Here is an 18,871-nt window from a genome sequence, read left to right on the forward strand (position 1 = left end):
CTAATCCGTCCACACGGTCGGGAGAGGATTTTGTTTGCCTTCGCACTTAAGCCGGGAGGCGGGGTCTCTTCACGAGTTAAACCCCGAGTCCCAAACTGCCGGTCCAGACCCCACGGTGCATTTTTAGGCGTTTGCAGCTGTTTACCGCGGCCGATCGCTCCCCTCCGCGCTCCCCCCGCCCTTTCCGGCTGGGCCCTCCCGCAGGTGCCTGAGGGGGCGGGAGCGACCCCTGCCGGGCGGGCCCCGCCCCAGCGCCCGCCCCAGCGCCCTCCCCGCCCCGCCCCAGCTGCCCGGCCCTTCCCCGGCCTCAGCCCCCTTCCCCCGTTCCCTGCTCAGCGCCATGCGGGTCTCGTCTCGCCCCGCGCTGCTCCTGCTGCTCGTGGGGGTCCTGCGCCATGGCCGAGCCTCAGGTGAGGGCGGTGTGAGCCGGAGCGGGGAGGGGCGCGTGGGGCTGTGGCCGCCATTAAGCGGCCGGAGGAGCCCGGCTCGTACCGGGAACTGCGGGGCTGTGCCCGGGGCAATGTCCAGCGGCACGGGGCTTGCAGCGGCTGCAGAGCCCTTCGGGCTGTCCCCGGTGCTGGCCGCTGTCCGGAGGGCGATTTGCCGCTGTCCGGACGGATGAGCAGGAGTGCGGAGTAAAGCTGCCTGCGGCGCTGCAGAAGCGCTGTGTGTATTCATGGTTATCTTCATCTTTCATGCGGACGAGGAGAGCCACCCTCTTTCCACCCCCCCCCCCTTTCCCTCCTTAAACGATTTTTTTTTTTTCTTAAATCCTAATTGCTACGAAGGCCATATTTTTAACTGTTTCATGGATAACTCGGCATCGTTTTAACCGCGCCGTTGCGGGGATGCGGTACCGCTGATGCGGCTGGTGTCGGGCTGTGTTCCCCGTACAGAAACAAGGTGGCATTCCCTGCCGATGAACACGAGTTTACCTGACAAAGGGAGCATGGTTAAAAGTAGGTTTGTGTTTGTTTGCTTGCTTTTTTTTTTTTTCCCCCTCCGACCACGTACAGCTGGTCCTGGGTTCCCACCACCCTAGTGGATGGTGGGTTGAAAACCACTGCTGCTATAAAATTAGGGAAGGGAGCAGAACCTGCAATTTGCAGCTTGATTCATAAACTTGTTGTCCGTACTGATGTAATCTGACTTTATTTGGCATGGGCTTTTTTTGTGATTTCCCTGTGTTCCTGCGTGTGACTAAAATAGGAGTTCAGAGTTAAGCATGCTATAATAAGTATAGTTTGGGAAGATTTACTTTTTTTTTTGGTTTTTTTTTGTTTTTTTTTTTTTGTTTTTTCTGGTTAAGCTCTTATCTGTTCAAATAAAGGAAAAAATAACGCTTCCTCTCAGAGATAATGCAGCGATAAGCAAGCAGTCCTTCATATTAAGGCTGATATAGGCCTCCTCCTCTTAGTTTTGCTTTATTTTTGTGCTTGCTTCTAACCATAGAATCATAGAATGGTTTGGGACCTTAAAGCTCATCTCATTTCAACCCCCCTGCCATGGCAGGGACATCTTCCACTAGACCAGGTTGCTCAATGCCCCACTCAACCTGGCATTGAATGAATGAAGCTTAATTGTCCTGATGGAGACCCTTGGGATACTTTGCAGGGCAGCATTTGGAACCAGTCCCAGGTGTGGAAGGCTTCTCTCTGCCCAGATCTTATGCCCAAGATCCTAATGGAGAGCCAAGTATTCCCTGTTTCTTGCAGGACTTAAAAGCTTTGGCTGGGCACCTGATGATGGCAAGCAGGTGTGAGAATGAAGGCTCAGGGTTCTTAGACCTTAACATTTATCTTAAAGGATGCTGACAAGCAGTCTGTCTCCTGGACTTGATGAAAATGGGTCATGTGTTGAGTAATTTTTTTTTACAATATGTAAAAAGGCAAAGCAATTATGAGACTAAGCAAACTGCTTTGCCTTGAAGGAACCCGTTGCTGTTTTTTCCTTGCACGAATTGAGGGTGGAGGGGGAAAGTATTTCCCTCGTGAAATGCTAATAAGCTTTGTAATTTGTGTACCAGATTCTAGCTGATCATTAGGGCTTTTAAACAAGGCCACTTGCTTAATGGTTCACTGATTTGAAATTGTCTTGTGGTTATTCAGCTGTGGACACCCCCTTTGCAGGGATGGGCTCTGCTAACTCCTAATCCATGAAGATCTTGCTTCTTTCTAAAAGTGCTGATTAGTAAAATCTTTGCATGATGGCCTCTGTTACCTTTCTGGGCTTCTGATGGGCTGCAGCTCCTCAAACTTGGTCTTTGTGCAGAAGTGTTTTATATGTTTGTTGCCTTCCAGTGAGCTCTGTCTTCCTGAGCAGGAGTTCGACTGGCTGCGTTCGCTACATTCAAACCGGGCTGTTTAGTTTTGGAAAAACTAAAGTGAATTTATAGCGCAATCAGGACTGAGCAGTGCTTTTGTAAAGGGAGCTTATCTGGGTGAAACGTGTTTGTGCCAGCTGTTTAGTCTATGCAGAGATGATATTTTAATAATAAGAAGTACACACATAACTCTTCCCTTACTTTTCAGGCTCTAAAGACCTCTAGCCTGGTGAACAGAGTAGTCCTCTGGGATGGGAATGGTGTGGATGGTAACAAACCACATTCTGTGGTGCCATCTGCTTTAAGCATCAAGTTCTAAGCATGAGTCTCAGTACACACACAATCAAAATTCAGAAGCTTTTAGAAATGGTCCTGCTTCTTTTGGGAGTGGGGCAGGCGCTGTATTTTTGGGGGGTTCAGTATTGTGGGAAGACAGAGACCTTGTAGCCGGACTCTCCCATCATCCGTGCTTGCGTGGCCTTACAGGTCTGATAGGATATGGCTCCAGGCTTTATTCTGTTAAGTAACTGTATGCTAATGTTCTTCTTACTCAAACTGGTTGTCAGTCTCAGCTTGCACTTCACCTTCATTAAATATCTTCATGTGACTACTTGCTGTTGTACTCCCTGCACTGGAAAGTTCTCCTTAGCTCCTAGAGCTTGCTTGCATCAGGGTGTTCTGCATGCACCCCAAGGTGCTCGGCCACCAGTAGAAATGTGTTTTCTCTTACTGCACAGAACCTCTCTGAGGGAAGCATGATGTTTGAGCGTGGCTGTGTAGGTGAAGACTGTTCTGTATGGGCAGCAGTGGCATTTCTTCAGTTGTTCTAGGTGTAATCGAGAGCCCTGTGTGGATAACTGCTCCGTGGTGATGGGGACCGACTCTTGGCTATTGGAGCTGGAAATGTGGTGTACTTAAGGCATCAGAGGAGCCAAGAGCTTGGCACTGAATCAGCACAATGGAAACTGTTCAAGCTGGGTGTTGCCTGTTGGGGAAACTGTCACAGGGAAGGGATAACAACTGCAGAGGCTCTGGAATTGATTGTCTTGTTGTTTAGAGTTAGGATTAAGGACTTTTGATCTCAGAAGGGCTCCAGGAGGTTCTGTTTCTTTGCTATCTTTACCGGTTCTGCCCTTCATGTGAGAGAAAAGACAGTGTGGGGTGACAGAGTGGGCTGTTTGCTCTGCTCACCACTTCTGTATGCAGGACAATCTGTGCTGGTGCTGTATATGGGGTAATACATGCTCAGTGCTCCAGCTCTGCTCTGCTGCTGCTCGGTTTCACCAATGCTGACTTCCTTTGAGCATCTGGTCAGTTGATAAGCTCTGTAATGGTTTGGGTTCCTCTCGTGAATCTAACCCCAAATTACTCTGATGTGCAGTGACTGTTACAGTTCTTCCTAGGCAAGGAAGAGAGCATGCCCTGATATCTTAGAGTTGTTTCAGACCTTCACTGTTGGAAGCAATATAACAAGTTGGGATGCCTGGATTTTGCTCCTGTCTCTGTTGCTGGCTTGCTGGATAAACTCTGAGTTGTGAGGTGGTGTTAACTGTGCTGCTGGTCCTGCAGCCCTGTCTGGTGGGCCACCTTCAGGCAGATCAAGCTTGCCCAAAGGAGAGGGTTGTATGCTGTGGCCAGCACTATGTGGTCATCGAGGTCTCTGTGTCTGCTTTCAAAGGATGTTTGACAAGACTGAGCTCTCTGTGGCTCAGGGAGTCTAATACCTGCCTGGTATTAGAACCAGAGAAGTGGTGATAGCAACAGGCATGGTGAATTGTGAGTTGATTAATTTAATCAATTAGTCTCGTTCACCATTTTCCCTTTCTGTCTCAGTGCACCAGGAGTGACTTGTTCAAATGACAGAGATGGAGAAGGCTGGAAGGGTGCTGTGGTCTGTGGCCTTGGAGCCATTGGTCTTCCAAAGACATCCTAAAAGGTTCTGTTGCTCTGCAGTGCTCGTCATCTTTTAGGCCTGGCTGGAAGTGTGGTTCAAGGAGCCTGTGAACAGCAGGCTGAGCAATACTTGTGATGGGTGTAGATGTTCTTGTTCTTCACCCTGAGCCTCTGCTCTTGTGCCCAGATTTTGGGGTAATGTGTGTCATGCGCTGTTCTCAGAGCAGTTATGCAAACAGTAAAGCAATATGGAACACCAATTCTTAATTCACCACGCTAATTAAACTTGAGAGAGTGCCTCTGACATTTAGAGTCTCATGACCACACTGAAGTAGTGCCTGTGTGTCTTGCTGACAAATCTGTCCTTATTTATGCAGAGGCCCCTGGGTATGGGTACAGAGTGGAGGTGAGAAACAAGGTGGAGCAATGCAGTTTTTTCCTCTTGATGTAGATCACACACAGAATGTGTATGGTTTCAGTTTTTTTTTTTTTCTTAAAAGACTGTCTAAGTGAATGTTTTGCGGTTCAGAAAGCTCTGCTGAAGGTTTTAAAGATCAAAGAAAAATATTTTTCTTGCATTGTAAGCTTTCACTGTAAATTTCTGAGTGTATAGATGTATAGTCTGTGCTTCTGAATGCTTTTCTTTAGCATTCATACTGCTGCTTGCATTTCTTGTAGAACTTGAGCTAATGAGGAAAGATCTGAAGATATCTGAATGCTGCTCAAGGGACTCTGAAGAATCAGAAACTGAAGGATACACAAAGTTTCTTTTGCAGCTTTAATTTTACATTAATTACCGTGTGAAAATTTGTTGTAGAAACTTCAACTTAACACACACTGCAGATGATGGAGCAGAAAAATCTTTCTTTCCTCACAAGTGGTTTATGACTCCCCCATATTTTAGCTGAGGTTTTATTGGTGGTGCAGTACTGGTATTAAGTGAATTTTGGGAATGAGCATGTAAGGGTTGAGGTTCCTTCCCTCACTGCATAGCGAGTAGAGGAGGCATGAGGATGGGAGCTCCCCTCTGTTTATATATCAAGGAGCAAAGACACTGGCCAATGATGCCAATTCTCTGCAGGAGAGAGAGAGAAAAGTAACAGGAAAGCAGTTAGAGAGTACTGCATATAGTTTCAGGTAAGAAAACTGTCCCCTCCCTTGTGAATGGGAGCCCCCCTGTGTCATCAGCAAGTGTCCCTTGGATGGTGCTGCTGGTGACTCTGTTAGGGAACTTGGCAGTACCGACCCTTTCCACCCGAGGCACTTCGTTGAGGAAGTGTGTGTGTGTTCAGGCTTGATAAGTTTTAGTCTCTTTGGGTACAGAGGCAGACAGGAATTCGGGGAAAAGCCTGGAAGGCATTCTGCAGTTTGGCTGCAACTACCAACCAAAGAGCATCTTGTGGCTTCTGTGTGGCTTCTTTGCTTTCCTCCCTTGGCATCCCCTGTCCCTGCAGAACTCAGCACAGGGACAAGTCAGGCTTGCTTGCAGGACTTGAATGGCAAGCCAAAGCTGCTTCTCAAAGATCTTATATCCTAGGTCATGTGGTTCTCTTTAAATGTAAATGACAGTGCATCATGGGGTTATGCTTATTGTAAGAAGAAATGGTCTAGGTTGTGTCTAGGAGAAATGAGTCAGATTTTTAGGTCTAGAGATGGGGATGCAGCAGTCCTAATGATTTAAAAACCATTTGGCAGCAAAAAACATGGAATTGCTGAAAGTGAGTAAATGTATGTATGTAAGCTACAGATTTGACTCTGTCTTCTGGAACTTGACTCCAATTCCCATGGTCTGTAGGAATTCACCTGGAAAGTCTGGTGGATATTGTGCAAGTTGGCTGGCTGATACAAACATACCCACCTGTATCTCCCAAAAATCAGGCAGTCCTCAGTATCTTCTCTTACTGACTTTTTGGAGTGTAGCTGGCTGGTTAGCTGAGCTGGTGAGCTCAGCTGTATCAAATCCTGACTCCTGGCAGGAGGCCCTGTCCCTGTGCTCAGGTGCATGCCAGGCTGCAGGGCAGGTACCCTAGCTGTGCCTCTATCTGCAGGTACAGCTGTGTGCAGCAGTCTCTGAAAGCCTGGAAAAGCTCACAGGATGGGAGCAGCAGAAAGGAACATCCTGCTCTGCTCCCAGCTGACTAATACTGGGCTACTGGAAACTTCCAGGCTTCCCTAGTAATTGCTTCCCTCTGGACCAAAAAACCCCTGTATTTTCCTTTTTTTTTTTTTGTAATGCAGGTCTTCTTGAGCTCTCCTTGGGAAAATTCAGAAACGTGCTACTTAACCAGACCAATCCAGTGGAGGCTGTAATCAGGAACATCGCCAGCAACGTGACTGTGGTTATTTTTCAAGTGCATGCCCAGCAGAGTGATGTGGTGATATCCTTTGATAAGGTAAGAGTGTCACTTCTGTTAAGTGCTGCCTCTCTTTCAACAAAGGACTTGGCTCTGGTACATGTAGGACTAATAAATAAATGATGAGTGTCTTTTACCTGCTTGGCTTTTAGACAGTGTTACTGTAGCTTCAGAAATCCTTTCTTGTGCTTATATGCCATAGCTGCTATTTTGAAAGACTGAACGCTAAAGGCGTGCCAGAGCTGGCTTGAAAATGTTACAGGGCTCTTTATTTGGTGGAAGTGGTGCTTTTGTCTCATGGCTCTGCTGACTGTTGTCCATCAGCTGGTCATATTAAAACCAGATCTGTGTAAGTGTTTGCCAGATGCTCACCACAATCACTTTGGGATGTTTAGTTTTCTGCTGTTCCCATGGCTTGGATGTAACCACTGCAGATATGTATTGTTATCCCAGCTCCTTGTCCTGAACCTAATTCGCCTTTGGTAACACAGGAAGAAATTCTTTCACGTACTCCAGTGAAAGCTGCTACTTCTAGATTCTGCAATAAAAGCAGCCCTGCATCCCAGTAATGATGGGACAAAATGAGCCTAATCTAAAATACTGATTGTTGTTGTTGTGGCGCTGGGAGGCTCTCACTGGTATTTGAGCAGAACATTGGCTAAGCTGAAGGTGGTAGATGGAGGTCTGACAGCTGCAATCCAGTTCCCCTCCCTCCAGCAGCCTCTTTGAAATCAGAATATACTGAGTGCCAAGATGTATCCTGGGAAGCTTGAAAGATGGATGACCTGTAACACAAGTCACCCGGCTCAGCCATCCTTGTACTGGTGGAACAGCCAGGATTACAGGGATGGGGCATTGCTGTTAGACCTTTGCTTGCCATTGGTAGGAATCATCTGCTGCCAGTTCAGATCCTCTTTGCATTCATGGGCCCTACCAGGCCAAGGGTAGTGATGCGTAAATGCAGCTGTACTGCTTTTAGAGCTGGCCTGCCTCTGGAAATATGAAGTTGAGCCAGACCTTGAAGTCTGTCAGGTCCAATGTGCTTCCTTACAGCGTTGCCTGGGGTAGCTGTGGCTGCCTTGGCCAAAGGCACTTTCCATGCTGAAAATGTGGCTGCAGGTCAAGTGGTTGTTCCAGCTGTGGGATTGTGATGCTGTCATTGCTGCCTAATCTTTCCTCAAGAGCCCTGGTTCTGGAAGGGATGGTGGTGCTGGGGATGGGTCAATAACAGTCCTGGCCCCAAAAACATCTGGCATTGTCTTAAGGCAGCTGTCATACAGTCATCTCTGTTCTGGTGCAAATAGGAAGGTATGTGTGTGTGCTGGTTCCCAGAATATTTTGTGAGGGATATTCCAGTCCTTTTATGTTTTCGCTAGTCAATCCATTGCCAGATCTACTAGCTATATTTCTCTGCTACTTGCTTGTGATTACCAGCTCTTTAGGAGTCCCACACTTGTCACTTGGGTTTTTGAGCCTGAGCCAGGCCGTGTGTGGTGCCAGAGCTCCCTTTTTTCACCAGGTAGGGATGCCATCCAGAGGGACCTTGAGAGGTGGGCCTATGCAGACCTCATATAGTTCAGCAAAGCCAAGTCCAAGATCCTGCACGAGGAGCTGGACAATTCCAAGCACAAATACATTTTGGGCAGAGCCTGATCTGTTGTAACTGGCGCTGATGTGTACGCCTGGCAGGTTTGTGGCAGGAAAGGGCTCTTTTGATATTACCAAAATACAGAAATATTATCAAACTGTGATAGAGATCTTCTCAAGAAGAACTACTTATTGCTCTAATTCGTTTCTGTGCAGACTCCGTCGGTGAACAGCTCAGGAATTGGGGTGGACAGAGGGCTGGTGTCCATCCTTCGGCCCGAGCAGACCGTGTGCACGTGGTATGTGCGTGCCCTGGATGCTGGCCAGGTGCTCAGCACGGCTATCTCCATTCCCTACACGGAGAAAGGTACGTGCTCAGGGCATGCCAGCTCTGCTCAGGCAAGTCATCTGTGGGATGAAGAGTTGGCCTTTCAGTCTTACGTGGTGGAAATCTGATGGTGATACCAGGAATTGTTTTGAAATGGGCTGAAAAAGCTTTTATTGTCGCTGCTGAATTGTGAGTTGTGTATTGGATATACTCCATGGTCTAGCTATGACTGAAGCCTTTGAATAGGGCACTGCTGTGTATGTGATCATGGAATCACAAATCTGTTTGGATTGGAAGGGAACCATAAAGCCCATCCAGTTCCAACCCACTGCCATGGGCAGGGACACCTGCCACTAGCCCAGGTTGCTCAGAGCCCCATCCAACCTGGCCTTGGACATTTCCAGGGATGGGGCAGCTACAGCTTCTCTGGGCAACCTGTGCCAGGGCCTCACCACCCTCACAGGGAAGAATTTCTTCCTCATATCCCATCTAAATCTCCCTTCCTTCTGATTAAAGCCATTGCCCCTTGTCCTGTCACTCCAGACCCTTGTAAGAATTCCCTCTCCAGCTTTCTTGTAGGCTCCCTTCAGGTGTAGGGAGGCTGCTGGAAAGATCACTGCAGAGCCTTCTCCAGGCTGAACAACTCCTACTCTGAGCCTTTGCTTGTAGGAGAAGTGCTCCCATGGTCCTCCTTTGGACTAACTCCAGCAGGTCCACATCCTTCCTGTGTGGAAGTGGGGTCCCACTCCTGCTGCCCGCTCCTCTTTGCATGCAGGGTGCTGGTGGCTGGCTGGGCTGTGAGCACATGTTGCTGGATTATTTCAAGCTTCTCTTCAGTCAACACCCCCAAGTGCTTCTCCTCAGGGTTGCCCTCAATCCATTCTCCACTCAGCCTCTGTGCTTGGGATTGCCCTGAGCTATGTGCAGTCCCTGACAGGAGCTTTCATTCCAACACTCCAGTCACTGGAGTCACTTGTGTGGGGACCTGTCACAGGCTGCAGTGAAACCCTTTTGCTGTCTGCAGGGCCAGCACCTTGCTGTGCTCAGCAAGCGGCTCGTGCCTGCAAGTGCATAACTGCAGTTATCTTCTCTGTGTTCTAGATCCTATTCCTGGGGGCTGCAATCTAGAATTTGACTTGGAAGTGGATCCAAATATTTACCTGGACTACACGTTGGTTGATATACACATCAAGTTTGCCCCTGCAAACTTGGGGTATAGCAGGTGTGTGGAAAACTTCAGTGCGCTGGGCAAGACCTTTGGTCCTGTGTTTGGCCAAAAGGCTAAAATAAGACCCTGCTGTAACAGCTGAACCATCCAGCTGCTGGCCGGAATCTTGTTCACTGCAACAAATGTAAATGGGGAAAAGGAGGAGGGGAAGAGGTACTGCATGAGAGAGATAAAAGTTGAGAGTTGCATCTTGTGGGGGAGGTTATGCAACTTCAGAAATGTCAGCAGTCAGAAAGTACTGGATCTTTCCGTTCCTTGTAACAGCTTAATTTGTTTGAGAAGCAATTGTGTGCTGTAGCCAGTTTTATTTCTTTACTAGTACTAAAGCATGATAATGACCCAGAGTTTTGTTTAACTTGAGACTTCAAGTTAAAAGGCATTATTTCCTGAACGGTGCATGGTGTCACAAGTGATAGGCAGGGAATGGGGAAGACTGTGTTCAGAACTGCGTGGAAAGACAAACAGTAGTGTCGTGGTCTTTGGCTGTTGTGGCCTCTAGGAATTCTTGTTACAGCAATTCAAAGGAAGCCTCTGTAGGTATGAGGGCAGGTTCCAGGGTTCCAGCATAGACACCACCTGTGCCAGGGTGGTTCTGTGTGATGCTGCTGTGCCCTGTGCTCACAAACACAGTCCAGCTTTCACTTAGCTGTTGGTGTGCACCTCTAAAGTGTAGAGGCAAACCCTGTGGACAGGTAACTGCTGAAAACGAATGTTAAGGTCTGGGGCCTTGTTCTGGGCACGTGGCTGATGTGTTTTTCATTGCAGAGGAGCAAACCCACCCTCGTGTGATTCAGGGACCGGTCAGAGCTCACGGTGGCGGCTGCGCTACGATGTGTACCAGTACTTCCTGCCCGAGAATGACCTGTCCGAGATGGTGCTCATGAGCCACATCCGGAAAATGTCTGGGGTGCAGAGTATCAAAGCCAATGGCATCAAGGTGAGCCCAAGCTCTCGTACCGGCCATGTGGCAGTGGTGCTCTCTTGTTTTCTCCTCCCCTGTGCTTATCCTCCTGGAGGGGAGGCACATGCAGGCTCCCTGGCCCTGCGGGGGTGTGGAATGGCAGCCGTGCCTGCCTTGGAGGCCAGATCTGGGTCAGTAGAATGGTGGTGAGCCTGAGCTGTGTCCCCAGGCAAGGAGGAGCAAAACACGAGTGGGAGAATCTTCTCCACTGACAGAAAACCCAGTAGTGCTGGAGGGAAGGTTTCCACCCCGTGAGCCTTTAACACAGATACTTACTTTTCCAGATGCTTACGCTGACAGCTGATGACAAGACCAATGTCTACTTCTCGTCCCTTCCGGGACAAGGTGTGATCTACAATGTCATAGTGTGGGATCCTCTTTGGAACAGTTCTGCTGCCTATATACCTGTGCATACATATGCCTGCAGCTTTGCTGACCTGGTAGATAACTGCTCTTCCCTCAGTAAGTTGGGAATTGTAGGTCCTTGCCAACTTCTCTGCAGCTTGTTGTGCTCCAACATGCTGAATGTGCTCTAAGATTATTTTTCCAATGTGTGTATGAGATCTTTGCTTTACACTGTATATTTTTTCACTTTATGGTGTAGTCTGCTTCTTGCTTGAGGAGAAGATCTAGAATGATGAAGTAAGACTAAGGAGGACCATTGGCAATTAAAGGTTTAACTTAATGGAGGTTTAATATGTGGCTTGCTGCTCTGAACCCTGTAGTGCCACCCCAGCTTTGTCCATTTCAACTGGATACATAATTTCAAATAATCTGTAGGGCTGTGGATGCTGGATGTGAAGCTGGGCTAATAAAACATAGACTAGATGAGGCTCCTGCCCGATTTTTCTAACTGTGCTGGTGCTAACAGGGATCAGTAACCTGCAAGTATTTTGAAAGGAGGCAGTCATCTAAAATAAGAATGAAGATATGTCAGCAGTAATGGAGTGACTACCAAGTCATGCTGCTTTGTACAAAGCTATATAATGATGGAATTTGAGCAGAAACGGCGTAAAGCTGCCACTTCCCTAATGAACACAGAAGTGAGATTTGTTCTCATTATTTTCTCACATACTGTAACACAAGTGACTGTTGTCAAACTCAGTGTTGTCCTGTGACAACGTGAGACAAATTATCTAGGCTAAACCTCTCTAATTCAGCGCACATGGAAAATATGGTTTACTTCTGCAGATACCTTAAATATAAGTAAGAAATTTGCACAGAAGACAGAGGTGAGCCGTAATGGGATGCTGGTGATCATTTTTGTTGCATGGCAAATGTATGAGAGGGAGACAAATGGTGAAGGCTGCAGTGATTAAGCCTATAGCTGCTGCCTGGGTCACTAATCCCCATAGCACTGATTTTTATAGATGACTGGATGTCCCTTTTTTTTAAACCTGAGCAGAGAATTTTCAGGCAAATTTATATCTTATTGTAAACCACTTACATCTACTTACAGAAACCTCTCTTGAATAAGCAGGAAGCTCTTGATTTCTCAATCAGTCTGGGACTATTTCAGTGTTGTGTTGAATATCCTACCAAGCCAATTGTTAGTTCAGGCATTGCAGATCTGGCAGAGTGGCAGCTCTCAAGTTGTCAGTAAAGTTTGTGACAGCAACCTGACCATACCTTAATCTCTTTGCTGGGGCTACTAGGTGGAATGCTCTACTAAACTTACCTTTCTTCTTGTAGGTAAACTCTCTACCAAAGTATTCTTCACTGCTTTTGCTGTTCTTGGCCTTTTCACCTGCTTTTTTGGACACAGATTCTGGAAAACAGGTACTGAATATTTCATCACATCTCATCAGTCTGGTTGGAACTTCATGAATGTTACTCTGTGTCACTTAGAATGGTGGTGTTATTGCCAAGATTCACTTGATAGTGATGCTGTGCCAGTTAGGTCCAGTGCTTTGCTTTTATAGGCTCTGAGCCTCTAAGCTCAGAGCAGGAGGTTTCTGGGAAGCAAAGAACAGAAACCCAGAACTAGGGTCCATGCTGGGCAATATAGCTATAAATATATTTTGGGCTATCTGTAGTGCTTAAGGACACCCCTGTCGAGAACAAAATGTCTGGCTCTCCTTTTGTGAGCTGCTATGTTCCTTCCCTGTTGTAATATGAAGATGCCTGAAGATCCACTGAAGGGGGCTTGGTATGAAGCTTGCTAAATAATTTTTCCTTCTTCTCTAGACTTATTCTTCATGGGCTTCATTGTCGCAGCATTCATCTTCTTTGTATTCATTACGAGGGTAACTGGCCTTAGTTATGATGGTGAGTAGATGTGTCAGGATATCCTGTGCTCCTCCCAAACTCTTGTTAGGAACCCTTCAGGTACAATCTCAGTTCTGCTGTTGGCCAGCCACAGGAAGGATGGCAGGGTGATGCCTGGGTGCTTGAACTCTGATTGCCATAATAGCTGAAAATGCAACAGAGTAAAAGTTCCTTCCAACATCACGGTGATGCAGAGTTAATAGCTGGATTTAATTTCAGTATCTAATCCAAGAAAGATTAGAGGTGTTTGGAAAATATGGACATTTGCAGCATGCTTTCTTCCTATTTTCTTCCTGTTTTCACAATGCATGGGCCTCTGTTTCAGATCAAATGCAGGTTTCATCTGTAAAATGGAAGTAGGTGGTTTGTGCCCAGCTAGTTAGACTAGACAGAATTAGTTCTTTCTGTCTGTCCCACCTCATAGAATTCCTTTACTGGTACAAGTGCAGTAGCTGTAGCCACCTGAACTGCCTGGGAACTGATGTACATCTGATGTTCACGGTACCAAGGCCTCCATGCCAGCCCCCCCTGCCACTCTTGCAGCAGCATGTCCCCAGCTGCCGGCTGGCATCTAAGTGAAGTGCATGAAGCACCTTCTGATACTTTTATTTGTTGCCTCATGCAAACTCACTGAAAAAAGCCAGACAAGCTGCTGAACATGTCACTACAGGAACTGAAGTTGCCAGAATGCTGGAATTTTCTCTTGTCTCTTTCAGTGCATCTTATTTTGACAGCAGTGGCTGGCATTATCGGAGGCCTGCTCTTGGTTGTGAGCTGGTGGAGATTTGGCTCTGTCCTGCTCAGCATGTTTGTTATTGGACTGGTGTTGGGATTTCTCTTCTCATCGACGGTCTTCTTTACTCCCCTAGGTAAGCGCTGGAATCCTCTGCTTGGTGAGTGCTGTGTTCCTGCTGTGCTGCAGGCACACGGCAAGGCTCAAGAGTGAATGGCACCCTCTGGTTTATCTTTATCTAGTGGGATGTTTTAACTTTCCTTTTTCAGTGCTGGCAGGAATAGAGATGTACCTGAAAGCTTCTTTCAGCTGCACTGCAATTAAAACTACTTGGGGAAAAGGAAAGTGATTGTTTTGCAGAGAACTTGGTGGCTCGTCCTACTTAAACTGTGTGCTATCTCTGTAACACCAGCTCTGCTCCAGGCATGCACTTGCTCTCTTGTTCTCTGTCCAGAACAAATCCCAGTAGAAAATCTATGGTCTAATTTGAAGGCTTCAGGCATAAAGGCCTTAGACAAATTGCTTAAAAGCCAGTAAGCCTGCTGAGCTGGAGTCCCTCTGGGATACCAGAGCATCAGCTATACTTTATTGTAATTTTCAGTCTCAAAACTCCTCTTTTTAAGGTCCCTTGGAGGGACAGTTTTTCATTCTCCAGTCATCTGTGTTTGACTCAAGCCATGATCTGTGATAGTCTGTGCAGTCCCTGGGTCGCTCTTCATTAAAGTGGAACAGTGACTCAGCTGGAGGTCAGCTTGTCCCCTCTGGTGAATCCACAGGCCTTAGAAGGCAGGGGGAGCAAAGGATTTGAGTGATTTAATTTTCCTAAAGCCTGGAAGAATTTGTTGCCCGGTGGTGTTGTGATGGCTACATTTGCACCAAACTCTGGAGTCAGATGCAGATTTTTAGCTTAGAAACCCACAGAGGCGACGAAACAGCTTCTTATTGGGCAGCAATTCTCTGGTACATTTCATTCTTACCAGGTGAGGAACGTGTACCTTGTCAAAAATCTTTGTTCCGTGGACAAGATCTGCTGTTCCAGCACAGAGTACAGGGGTTGTACTCAACTGGGACAGATTTTCTGTTCTTGAGTAACTGTTCCAATACATCTTAAACAGTCGGGATTTAAGCCCAGTATGCTGGGCTTTTCAGCAGTGTACTCCAGGTATTTCAAATGGTAAATGTGGTGTCTTGGCAGGAGACTACAGGGTCTTTCGTGATGATGTGGTGTTCTGGGTGACCTTTACATGTGTGGCCTTGATGATTCCAGTGCTTTTTGTTGGCTGCCCAAGAATTGTAAGTAATTTTGCTGTCATCTCTGAAGGAGGAGGGGGGGCGGGTGTCAGACTTCTTAATGCAAAATGTTGCCCCCTGGGATATGTACAGAAAAGTTAGCACAGCTTTGTGGAGCTCAGCACAGGGCCAGTCGCAGGCAGTTCCTGTTCAGCCCCACTTGTGCTGAATGGTCCATAAGCTAAGGAATGACTTGGTGTAGTTTTGCACCCAGCATCCACTAAAACCTGCATTGAGTTGACTGCTGTCTTATCAGCTTGGCTAGATAACAGATGTGTGCAGCTGATTTATCACAGAAGAAATGATAAAAATTACAAAATACTTGCCCAGAGAAGCTGTGGCTACTCCATCCCAGGCAGTGTTCAAGGCCAGCTTGGACAGGGCGTGGAGCAACCTGGGGCAGTGGAATGTTTCCCTGCCCATGACAGAGTGTTGGAACTGGATGGGCTATTTTAGGTCCATTTCAATCCAGGCCATTCCATGATTCTGTGATTCTACTGTCTTAGGGTGGTGGGAAATAGAGAGTGTTCATCAGTCTCCTAAAGCTGTGGTTTTTTTCTCCCTGTCTAGCTGAACATCCTGGCTTCTGGAATAGTGGGATCTTACACGGTGGTCCTGGCCATTGCTTGTTATGTCTACACAAGCCTTGCTTACATCACCTTAGACCTGCTCAGAAGGGTCCTCAACAATTACTTCAACAGGGCTTACACCAATGTGCCTTTTCAAAGGAATGGTGAGTCCTCCTGAGACTTTATTCTCCTTTTAAGGAGGAATCACTGTCTCTGGTTCTGTGGTAAACAGTGAGTGAGGGCAGGAAGGGGATGGAAGGAGAACACAGTACAGTGTGAGATTTAACATGCACGTGAGAAATTCTAGTCCTTCAAAGCAATACTGAGTAGACCCAAAGGCAGGAAACCTCCTGCAGGTGTTGTGACAAAGGCTCTTGTGGAAGGTGCTACTCAGACTTGGGCTGGCAGCTTGCTGAGGAGTGTGCAGAGTGGACAAAGGCCTAATATAGGGAAGAGACTCTTCCCAGCTCCCTGTGTATCTTGGCCTCTGCATGGAGTCACTCTAGGCAACTGAGGATGTGGGGATGATACTCCATCCCTTTCTGTCACTAAACTAGTTCAGTGTTTGTGCTTGGGGAAGCAAGGAATGTTCTGCTTTGCTACAGGAATCTGTTTCTTTTCCCAGACTTCATCATCCTGTCCGTGTGGGCAATGCTGGCCCTCAGCGGGGTCACTGTGCAGCTCCGCCGGGAGAGGAGCGAGGTGCCCTTCCCACCACATCCCTACCTCACCTGGAAGAGGGAAAGGGAACGTAGGAGCACCAATGTCTTAGACCCCAGCCATCATATCCCTCCCCTGAGAGAGAGGATCCACAACAAGCTGCTGCATATCAAAGAGTTCTTCCAGAAAGACCAGCCAGCCGGGGAGAGAACTCCATTGCTTCTGTAACTTGCCAAATAACTGTTGGGAACGGAGAGGGAGGATCTGGGAATGGTGAGATGATTACCAGCATCCAGCCAGTGGTGCAGGATTTACCACTGCTGATTTGTCCTGCTGAATAAGAGATTGCTGCTTGCCCAGCTCGGCAGAGCAGTTGCAGTCCAGTACACTACATGCTGTTTGAGACTCCTCTGTGGCACACTCTGCCTGATGCAGCTGGCTTGTGTCCAGCTGCAGAATCCTGTACTCGTGGCCAAGGACAGGCATTGATCCTGTGGGTTCTACTTTGCTGTTTGGGTACGTAAAATATCAAAGAGGCCTTGGAAAGCAACCTGCTGATTGTTCACTTGCATGTGGAAATGTCTGCTGAGGCAGTGCCCAACTCACTCCCAAAGGTGGGCAGCCTGTCCAGCTGTGAGAGGAGGAAAAAGGACTGGTCATACAAGGAGTTCTTCCAGCAGGAACTGAGCATCTCCTAATACAGGTACAAAACATGTGGCTGCAGACACAGCAGTTTCCAAGAAGTGTTACTGAACCTTGCAAGCTGAACTGAGTGACTTGAATTGAAGCTGCACTGAGTTAACTGTTGTACATGTGCACTGTGGGGCTCGGGAACGGGGACTGATCTGAGACAAGACGACTTTTTCCTTTCCTTTTGGGTGGTTTTGTAACAAGCTGGTCATCTGGTCTCTGTGCAGAGATGGCTGCTAAGAGAACACAAGAGGTTTGTCTCCTTATTTGCTTTCTGAACAGCCTGTGTCTTGTTTCTGCTCTGGTATAGTATCTTTTCTGATGGTGCTGTCATAAAAGAAAAAAGTAAAGAAGCTCTTTGTAGCCAATGGCAATTTTTTCCCCCGTGGACTTGGCTGAAACACTAATTATTTATTTTTAATCATCTTTTAATTTTGCCTTTAAGGGGTGAAAACAGCATTCAGCTACCGAGATCATAGCCAGGAACCTTGCTGACTGTGTTCCTTACCTATTTGAATTGCATCTGCCCAAAACAGAATGTAGTATAAAGACAGATGAGGGACCAATCTCATGTGGTGGCTTTATGCTCTTCCTTAAAAGAACCGCAAGAGCCATTTTCAAAATGTCAACTGGAGCAATGTGTTTTTGGTTCATCCCAAGGAGACCTGAGGGTGTTACTTACGTGTGTTTGTCCTTTGTGCCCATCCTGATCTCCAGTGGGGGTCTGTCATGCACTGAAGGATGGCTCAAGGCTCACATCCTGTACCTTGACACAGGGTATGGTGACTCTTCCTCCTCCTCCCTGTGTCTGAACCTTCAGAGAGGGAAGCCAGGTGCCCAGTCCTGCCTGTGTGAGGTGAGTGGCTGCTCAGGTGCCTGCATGGAGCCTCCACCCCTAGGGGTGGAAGCTTAAGCTCTCAGCCACCACTTTAAATTCTTGGTAGGAAATCTGTAAGAAACAGCTCTTTCTGAGGAAACTGGCAAAAGAACTTTTTCTGTGAACTTTGTTGGAAGTCAGAACACCCTGGCATAGACAGGAATGAATGACTTTTAAAGGGCTTTTTTTCAAGGAGTGAGAGCTCAAAGACAGTGCCTGAGGTGACTGAACCCTTCTGATGTTTAGAGACAAATAAATCCCATCATTGCTTGGAGCTGGACCATCTGCCTCAAACAGCAAAGCAAGGCTAAAATCTGCAGTTTGGGTCTTGTTTCCCTGTGCTGTTGTATGGCACATGGGGTAAACAAGGAGCTCCTCCCTGGGTCCCTGCCCGTCCTCCCTGCACTGATCCTGAGCTTGTCTCTGCCACGTGTAATGCCAAGCAGCAAACACTTCTGTGGTATAGAAATGCTCTCAAACATGTTTACCTTGGTGGGTTTTTATAACTGCTGCAATTAACATTGTGCAAGAAACAAGTTTAACTCTAATTTTCTATATCTTTTATAATAAAGATGTCTTTTCAATGATGTCTTTACAGTTTAGCCTCTGCCTTCGATCTTGTATAGGGAGAGTTTGCTTTGGAAAAAATTCTTCTGGCCAAGGGCTGAGGTGGGGGAGCTTGGCTGGCATTGCAGTGACACCCAGAGGCTGAGAGTGTGGCGTGTGCTCTGTGCAGCCGCTGAGGGAAGCGCGTGGTCCAGAGAGGCATTTTTTTGGAGAGCTTTGTCAGATGAGGTTCTAGAGAACAAAGGAATGGTTGTCATCCCCTTCTTGCCTGAAAACTGGTCTGCAAGATAACATAGGAATCTTCTAGCAGAAGTGGGCTTTGATTTGAACTGTTTTTCTGAGATCCTGACTTGGAGATTGTAATTTTTTTTGGGTTTTTTTTTTTTTTTTTGTTTTGTTTTGTTTTGTTTTTGTTTTAGTCCTGCCAAGAGATGGTTCAGTAATTTTCTTCCATAATCCCTAAGCCACAGTGAGTAACAGTGGTGGTGATCAGAATACATGAATTGATCCACTGCAGTGTTGAAGGGGTATTTTCAAAGTTTT

The 18,871-nt window shown here is 47.1% G+C and overlaps 1 protein-coding gene across 2 annotated transcripts; it reads left to right on the forward strand.

Annotated features, from left to right (window-relative positions):
- The first annotated feature begins 291 nt into the window (after nt 1-291).
- On the forward strand, nt 292-18,348 carry TM7SF3 (transmembrane 7 superfamily member 3). 2 transcript variants are annotated; one of them, XM_040062252.2, is made up of 12 exons: nt 292-410; nt 6,455-6,609; nt 8,374-8,524; nt 9,587-9,707; nt 10,479-10,650; nt 10,959-11,136; nt 12,367-12,453; nt 12,862-12,942; nt 13,659-13,811; nt 14,871-14,968; nt 15,536-15,698; nt 16,160-18,348. In XM_040062252.2, exons 1-12 carry the CDS (start codon nt 341-343, stop codon nt 16,420-16,422), a joined length of 1,692 nt encoding a protein of 563 aa, XP_039918186.1. In that variant the 5' UTR covers nt 292-340; the 3' UTR covers nt 16,423-18,348. The 2 variants fall into 2 exon arrangements, with proteins under 2 accessions (XP_039918186.1, XP_039918185.1); XM_040062251.2 differs by lacking the exon at nt 292-410 and adding an exon at nt 794-959.
- Nucleotides 18,349-18,871: the final 523 nt, after the last annotated feature.

Source organism: Hirundo rustica, chromosome 4, assembly GCF_015227805.2.
Source record: "Hirundo rustica isolate bHirRus1 chromosome 4, bHirRus1.pri.v3, whole genome shotgun sequence".
NCBI lineage: Eukaryota > Metazoa > Chordata > Aves > Passeriformes > Hirundinidae > Hirundo > Hirundo rustica.